The sequence below is a fragment of the Pteropus vampyrus genome, unplaced genomic scaffold, assembly GCF_000151845.1.
Source record: "Pteropus vampyrus isolate Shadow unplaced genomic scaffold, Pvam_2.0 Scaffold674, whole genome shotgun sequence".
NCBI classification, from domain to species: domain Eukaryota; kingdom Metazoa; phylum Chordata; class Mammalia; order Chiroptera; family Pteropodidae; genus Pteropus; species Pteropus vampyrus.
Window position 1 is genome coordinate 462294 of NW_011889455.1, and position 8902 is coordinate 471195.

The 8902-nt window shown below is 37.0% G+C and overlaps 1 protein-coding gene across 1 annotated transcript; it reads right to left on the reverse strand.

The window, feature by feature from the left end:
* Window positions 1–1831: 1831 nt before the first annotated feature.
* LOC105309139 (olfactory receptor 5AC1-like) lies at window positions 1832–2754 on the reverse strand. The gene is given in 2 exon segments (XM_023526023.1): window positions 1832–2253; window positions 2256–2754. Coding segments are annotated over 2 exon segments (918 nt in total). The 5' UTR covers window positions 2752–2754.
* Between the last annotated feature and the right edge of the window lie 6148 nt (window positions 2755–8902).

Sequence of the window (8902 nt, forward strand, 5' to 3'; positions counted from 1 at the left end):
AATATATTTCTACATTAATAGCCATATGTCTCATACCAGATATTGTATTAAAGGGTTCTAGTAAGGGTAACATATCTGGAAAAACACCAGTAGGTACTACAAAATGGCTAAGTTTGTGGTTTATACCATTATCAGCCATGACCTAAATGGTTTTTGAAGATACTAGGATGGTTAAATAAGGATATATGGAGGCCACCATCATTGCAGCCTTTGAGTTTCTGAGAATGGCACTAATCGTATGAAATATGTCTGATATATCTCTCGGTTACAAACCTCTTCAGTGCATGAAGCTGGCAGACACCTCTGTTCTCGTGGGGAGAACCCCTAAAGGACTAATTGGTCAGAGCTGCTTACTGTAAAGAAGGCCACAGCCCTTGCAAGTCCTTTAAACATCAGAAGAAAACACAATCTAGCACTACCTTTATCTGAGATGCTTAGACTACCTGCAGGAATTGGACTACTTAGAAAATGTTAAATCACAGAATCTGTTAGGGGGTGGTGGTGGGAGGAAATGTATGTATTTTCCACAACTGTTCTCCTAAATTGCAAAGATTGCCTCTGACAAACATTTAAGATATGGAAATTTGCATGAGTAACTCTCAGAAAAGAGCAAATTTCATTCTCTGTGGACTTTCATGGTTTTTGTTCATGCCTCCCATCCTAAAGGTTGTCCTGCTACTTAGCACAACAGTAACATGAAAATCATCTTCAAAGATATTGCTCAAGAGCATAGAGGGAATTCTATACAGTGCTACTTGTTGTTTTATAAATAGTGAAAAAGAAGAGTAGGCCTTTTCATTTAAAGAAAAGCCATTTTAAGAGCAGTGGGGTGTTGCATGAGAAATAAATACCTCAGTTCAGTGAGCAAACAGAACCAAACTTCAAGACCACAATACCCCTGTGTGGCAGGCCGTGCCCCAGAGTTGTGCAGAGAAGACCACGAAGTAGTATCCACTCTTCAAATGACTCTGAGTAGAGGGCTCGCCTTCCTCATCTTCCATCAAAACTATCTACCACCTCCACAAATCCAGATTGCAGCCTGGCAAAGCAAAATTGGGATGCAGTCATCTGTTTCCCTTTCCTTTCTGTCTCCTTTTTCTTCCTCCCGTCATCACTTGGGTGAAAAAATACAGACTTATTGTTACTTTTCTTACTTTATATCCTTCTTGTTCCATAAAGAACCAAGATTCTGCCTAGCAGGCATGGCTATCTTTACTTATAGTAGAAGATCTCTGTGATCTAATTCTTCCAAGCATAATTCTAAACACATTAAAGAGTTAGATAAAGGAATTTGGTAAATATTCTTTCAAGACAAATTTCTATTTTTCAAGTCAGAAGGTGAATCCCTTCTTTCTCTTTGTACTGCTTCTATAGCAAATCCATATATACCCCCAAGACAGACATATACCAGCTATGTAGCCAGCTCTTCATTCAAAGAGGTAACAGAAAAGAAAATGAATACTTTCTGTCCCCATTACATTGGCTTCTTAGTATAAACTTTAGTCAACTCAAAAGACTCTTTACTCTTTTTTTAAGGGTCTACTCACTTCTAAGAAGACTTCTGTCCTGAACTAATTTTGTGACTATGTTGCAGTCTGTCAAAGATTGGCTGAGTAAAACTGGATGTTACATGAAAGTCTTTCCTGCTACTATAAAACTGTTGCCATCCCTAGTACCTAGCCTGTTCCTGTCCTAGGGATCTCAGCTACGTGGTCAGCAAGGCTTCCCATGTATAGGCATAAACATAAGAGGGTCTCCATAGGACCAGATAGTATCACTTATTTAAACAAAGAGTAAAATGGAAAGAATAATGAAAGTTTCCTGAAAATACTTATTTCTTTATCACTTTTCTCAGGGCATCTAAAACTTCCTTATTTCTTAGGCTGTAAATAAAGGGGTTTAGCAGGGGAATTATGATTGTGTAGAACAGTGAATACATTTTATCCTGATACTGATCTGGGCCAGACCCAGGGCGCACATACATGAAGAAGAGAGTGCCATAGAACAGGGAGACAGAGAGCAGGTGGGTACCACATGTGGAGAAGGCTTTGCTCCTGCCCTTTTCAGACTTCTTTTTCAGGATGGCAAAGAGGACACGGGTATAAGAGACCATGATAGTCATAAAAGTAAAAGCTTGTATAAAAGCAGCAAAAATAAAAATCACCAATGCATTAATAGATGGGTCAGTGCAAGAAATTGTATATAGTGGCAAAATTTCACAGTAGAAATGCTGTATTATATTGGACCTGCAGAGGTTAATCTAAATAATAATCCTACATGAACAACAGGATGCAGAAAACCAATTACATATGACATACTTATCAATCCAGTGCAGTGTCTATTGGACATCACTACTGGATAAAGAAGGGGGTTGCATATGGCTACAAAGCGGTCATAGGCCATCACTACCAGGAGTAAACATTCTGTGGTGGCACTGGAACCAAAAAAATAGTATTGAGCCATGCACTCCAGGAGGGATATCATTCGACTCTTGTTTAAAATGTTGACAAGCATCCTGGGGGTCACAGAGGATGAAGAACAGGCATCTGCAAAGGCTAAACTGCCGAGGAATAAGTACATGGGGGTGTGAAGGTGGGGGTCCTTCCAGATGAGAAAAATCAGTCCCAGGTTGCCCACCATGGTGGTGAGGTAGATGACCAAGAACACCAGGAACAGGGGGGCCTGCAGCTCTGGGCGATCTGTAAGTCCTGTGAGAACAAACTCAGTCACCAGCGTCTTATTTTCCTCCATTATATCCACTCAGGCTTAACACTAAAATGGAGAATAATTAAAAAAGAAAATAATTAAGATTCATGAAAACTGGTACTGGATGACAATGTCATATTCCTCTATTTCAGATGCTCCTACTCAGGAAACATGAAGATACAATGTTTCTCTTTTTTAAAAGACACCTAAAAATATTAGTTATATTGCAAATAATTTCGAGAATTAAGGAATTTTTTGAAGTGGTTTTATTTTAAAATATGTAATTACTTGAAGGTCATAGACACCAGTTGACTTAGTTCAATAATTTGTTACCCATAAATACCTTAGAATTGAATGTATTAACAGTGAAATTTTATACAGAATTAAGAATAAAAATACATAATATATTTTATACTAAAATCTCTTAAAGCTAGACACTTGTTCAGGTTCAAAAGGGTTTTTACATCCTCTCAGGAATTCTTTTATATCTTTTGTATTGAACAACAAATAGGCTGTATTTTTGTACTAATAATACATCATTATTTCCTCCTAAGACATTCATGGGTAGGATAATAAAATAGTAAGTTAAAATCCCATTTCTGCTCTTTCTGTCTGTTATCATTATTTTGCTTGATTATATATTCATCAAAAGCACCCTAAATTCCTAATAAACTCTTTAGATTATACTTTTCTCAAAACCACTCCAAATTTAAATAGACTCTATTTAATTTTCCCAGTATGGGATCACAATCATTCATTCAGTCAACAAGTATTTATTTGGTGCCTCTTAAGTTAGAGCTCTGTCATTCTTAGTTCATTCACACATAGACCTCTAATTCTGGTGTTATATCCATGATGCTGGATTGAATTTATAATAAAAATTATGAATTTTGTTTAAATAGAAAACCAAATGAAGAGAAAATATGGACCACCGTTAATGACTAACATAAAGATAGGCAAGGCAGAAAAGAGCCACAAACTAAAAATGTATCTGTGAGTTTTACAAGCCTGAGAAGCAAGTGAGAAGGCTAGTTTTCAGAGGAGCTAAACATAATGTTTATTTAGCTATTCAGTTCAGGATTGCTTTCTGTTCCATTTGGTGGATAAATCATCTGAAAAAAAATTTTACAGATATTTTGACAGCTCATAAGAAACTTTTGGTCCTAAAATGATATCTTCTATTACTTTTCATAGAAAGAATAATGACAATGAAATAAAGAACTGCAGTCTCACCCAATTCCTAAAAGATGATGCAGAGATGCCATAATATATAAATGTTCATGAAGAGCTCGAGGTACAACAATGAAAATGTCAAAGACAATTATTCATCTCCTATTAATTTTCTTTGTGAAATGCAGCTTGGAGAGAAAGATGTTTATATCTTCTCAACTTCAAACCTGTTTGTGAAGATAATATTGAAACTCCCTCAATACCAGCAAAAAATTCCCTATAGAATCAAGTCAACCTACTGGGCACTATAGACTAATTAACAAACCACTTCTAACACATGCTTGTAACTATGATTATTTAAATTAAAAAAAATTTTTTTTCAATTATGGTAGACATTTGTTTATTTTGTTTTTTAGATTCCACATCAAAGTGAAATTAAAAGGTACTTGTCTTCCTCTGTCTGTCTTATTTCACTTAGCTTAATACCCTTAGGTCCAACCATGTTGTCAAAAATGGTAAGATTGCATTCATTTTACAGCTGAGTAATATTCCATTGTATATATGTATCACTTCTTTATCCATTTGTCATTTGGTTGAAACATTTAATCCATTTTCATTTAAAGTAGTTACTGTTAGGTATGTAGTGATTGCCATTTTATTGTTTCCTGATTGTTTTTGTAGTCCTTCTCTGTTACTTAATCTCTTGCTCTCTTATCTTGTATGTTAATGACTTTCTATAGTGTTGTTGGGTTCCTTTTTTTAATTTAAGTTTATTGGGATAACATTGGTTAATACAATTATATAATTTTCAGGTGTACATTATAATTTGACATCTATATATTCTATTCTGCTTTCCACTCAAAGTCCAGTTTCCTTTAGCTACCATATATTTGATCCCCTTTACCCACTTCACTCTCCCCCTATATTTGACCCTCTTTAAAGGTCTACCTACACCTTCCTCCTCCACCCGCTACCCTCTGGTAACCACTAGTCTATAATTCATGTCCATGAATATCTGTTGGTTTGTCCTATTCATTGGTTGCTTTTAGGTTTATATCCCACATATAAGTGATATCATGTGATTTTCAACTCTTTTTGTCTGGCTTATTTCACTTAGCATGATTATCTCAAGATCTATCCATGTTGTCACAAATGGCAGTATTTCATCTCTTCTAATGGCTGAATAATATTCCATTGTATATATGTATCACCGTTTCTTTAGCCAATCATTTATTGTAGAACACTTTGGTTGCTTCCATGTCCTGGCTACTGTGAATAATGCTGCTATGAACATTGGTGTACAAATATCTTTATGGATATGAGTTTTTAAGTCTTTGGGGTAAATAAATACTCAGTAAAGGGATTGCAGGATCATATGGTAAATCGATTCTTAGATTTTTGAGGAACCTCCATACTATTTTCCATAGTGGCTGTACCAATTTGCAGTCCCCCCAGCAGTGTATGAGGGTTCCTTTTTTCTCTGCATCATCTACAACACTTGTTATTACCCGTCCCGTTGATTATCTATTCTAACAGGTGCGAGATGGTATCTCATTGTGGTTTTGATTTGCATTTCCTAATAGCTAGCGATGTTGAGCATCTTTTCATTTATTTGTTGGCCATTTGTCTGTCCTCTAGGGAGAAGTGTCTGTTCAGGTCCTCTGCTCATTTTTTGATTGGATCGTTTCTTTTTTTGTTGTTACTGAGTTGTATGAGTTCTTTGTATATTTTGGATTTTAGGCCCTTACTGGAAAAGGCATTGCTTGCAAATATATTTTCTTGTTTGGATGGTTGTCTCTTTACCTGGTTGAAGATTTCTTTTGCTGTGAAAATCTCTTTAGTTTGATGTAGTTCCATTCATTTATTTTAGCTTTTATTTCCCTTGCCTTTGAAGTCAAATTCATAAAATCCTCTTTAAGCCCAAGGTCTTTGAGTTTAGATCATATGTTTTCTTCCATGCATTTTATTGTTTCAGATCTTATATTCAGGTCCTTAATCCATTTTGAGTTAATTTTGGTGTGTGGTGATAGACAACAGTCTAGTTTCATTCTTCTGCAGGTGGCTTTCCAGTTCTCCCAGCACCATTTGTTGAAGAGGCTTTCCTTTCTGCACTGTATGTTTTTGGCTTTTTTGTCAAAAATCATTTTCCCATAAATATAGGTTTACTTCTGGACTCTTGATTTTGTTCCACTGGTCTGTGTATCTGTTTCACTGCCAATACCATGCCGTTTTGATTACAGTCGCTTTGAGGTATAATTTGAAGTCGGGCAGAGTGATGCCTCCAGCCTTGTTCTTTTTTCTCAGGATGGTTTTGGCAATTCGGGGTCCTTTGTGCTTCCATACAAATCTGATGATTTTTTGTTCTATTTACTTAAAAACTGCTGATGGAATTTTGATGGGGATTGCACGAAATCTATATAATGCTTTACATAATATGGTTATTTTAACTATATTGAGTCTTCCAATCCAAGAACATGGAATATCTTTCCATTTCTTTGTATCTTTTTCAATTTCTTTTAATAGAATCTTGTAATCTTGTAGTTTTCATCATATAGGTTCTTCACTTTTCGTTAGATTTATTCCTAGGTATTTTATTCTTATTGCTGCAATTGCAAAAGGAATTATTTTTTCCACTTCTTTTTCTGACACTTCATTACTGGAGTATAGGAACGCTATGGATTTTTAACATTGATTTTGTATCCAGAAACTACTGTATTTGCTTATTGTTTCTAGTAGTGTCCTTGTGGAGTCCTTAGGATTTTCTATATAGAGAATCATGTCATCCACAAATAGTGACAGTTTGACTTCTTTTTTTTCTATTTGGATAACTTTTATATCTTTCTCTTGTCTGATTGCACTCACTCAGACCTCCAATGTTACATTGAATAACAGTGGCGACAGTGGACAGCTTTGCCTTGTTCCTGATCTTAGAGAGGTTTTTAGCTTTTCACCATTAAGAATAATGTTGGCTGAGGGTTTGTCATAGATGGCCTTTATTATGTTAAGGTACTTTCCTTTTATACTAATTTTGTTGAGTGTTTTGATCATAACTGGATGCTGTATCTTGTCGAAGGCTTTTTCTGCATCTATTGATATGATCATATGGTTCTTATGGTTTTTCTTCTTAAAGAAGTCCCTCCAACATTTTCTGTAATAGTGGCTTGGTGTTGATGAATTCCTTTAGCTTGTTTTTGTCTGGAAAGCTTTTTATCTGTTCTTCAACTCTAAATGATAACTTTGTTAAATAAAGTATCTAGCAAAGAATATTTTGTGCCAAGCCTTTCTATCCTGCATAGTTCCTTTTGAGAAAGCAGCTGCCAGTCTTATGGGTGCTTCCTTGTAGGTAACTAACTGCTTTTCTCTTGCTGCTTTTAAGATTCTCTCTTTGTATTGAATCTTTGGCATTTTAATTATGATGTGTCTTGGTGTGGGCCTCTTTGGGTTTCTTTTTCTTGGGACTCTGTGATCTTCCTGGGGTTGCATGTCTATTTCCTTCACCAGGTTAGGGAAGTTTTCCATCATTATTTCTTCAAATAGCTTTTCCACTTTTTGTTCTCCCTTTCCTCCTTCTGCTACCCCTATAACATGTATGTTTTTACACTTAATTTTTTTCCCAAAGACTCCTTAAATTATTACTATATTCTTGGCTTCTTTTCTCTTGCCATTCTGATTTAGTGTCTTTGGCTTCTCTGTATTGGTGATTCAATCCTCATCTTCATCCACTCTGTTAATTCCTTCTAATATACTCTTCATCCCAGATAATGTGTTCTTCATTTCGAACTGGTTCCCTTTTATAATTTCCATCTCCATTTTTATGTGTTTTATCTCTTTGTTAAAGTTCTCACTGAGTTCATCTACACTTCCTCTAAGTTCATTGAGCGTCTCTAGAATCAGTATTTTGAACTCTGCATCTGTTAGACAGTTTGGCTCCATATTCCTGGATCTCTGTTCTGTTCTCTCATGTGGTTTCTACTTCTTTCTCTTCCCATTTTGGCTGCTTTTCTGTGTCTGTTTCTATGTACTAAGCAAAGCTCTGAAGTCTCCCTGTTTTATTAGTGTAGTAGGTGTGTAGTAGGTGTCCAGAAGCACAGTCCTAAGAGGGGTTCAGCTGCAGACCAAGTTTGGCCCCAGCCTGTGCCTCTCCATGGTTACCTGTTAAAATTCAGCAAGCAATTGACAGATGCTGTGCTTATAGTTGCCTCAAGAGGCTATGTGAGAAAATGAGGTCAGCTGCCACCAGTGTGGGTCTTGGAGCTGCTCAGCAAGGGACATAGGACTGGCTAAGGACAAAATTGGATGTGGCTTGGGAGAGGCCATGAATTGAGGGAGGTGGAGTTTCAGGGAATCCTCTGGGTGAAGCAACTTCTGTTATCCAGTTCAATGATATCTCTCAGCTATGGCAGTGCTGAGTCTGTACACTGGAGTGGGAAGTGCTCAATAGAGGAGCAATGGATACTGCCAGTACTTCTGCCTGGGAGAGAGTCTTGCTTCCGGCCCTTGCTTCGAAAACTCAGCATAACCCTGTAAGTCCCTGGTGCTCCCCAGCAGCCGACCCGGAGCTGATGCTCAGAGCGAGCAGGTCTATCACCACAAAAGTCCGGTTGTAGACACGGTCCCTTTAAGAGGCATCTGGAGCTGCCAGCTGCTGCTGCCGGCTGCTGCTGCCACAGCCTCCGTTCCACTCAGCTGCTCAGGACAGGACCAGGGCAGCCTCGTGTTTCATCCCCTTCTACTTCCTACTGTTGCAGAGTGATTTTTTTTGTAGTGAAATTTTATTTTATTTATTTTAACTAATTAATTAATTATTTAATTGAAGAATGATTTAGATTTTTTTTCCCCCGTCTACTCCCCTCCCCCCACCACCCTACCATTCTGGTAACCACAAGACCATTGTCCATGTCCATGTCCTTTAGTCTCTGTGATTTTTTATTTTTCTCTCTAGTTGTAGGGCTTGTTCATCTAGACACCAGGCAACTCTGCTTGCTGTTTGCTCTGTGTTTCTGTCACAACTTTGATGTTGGTCATA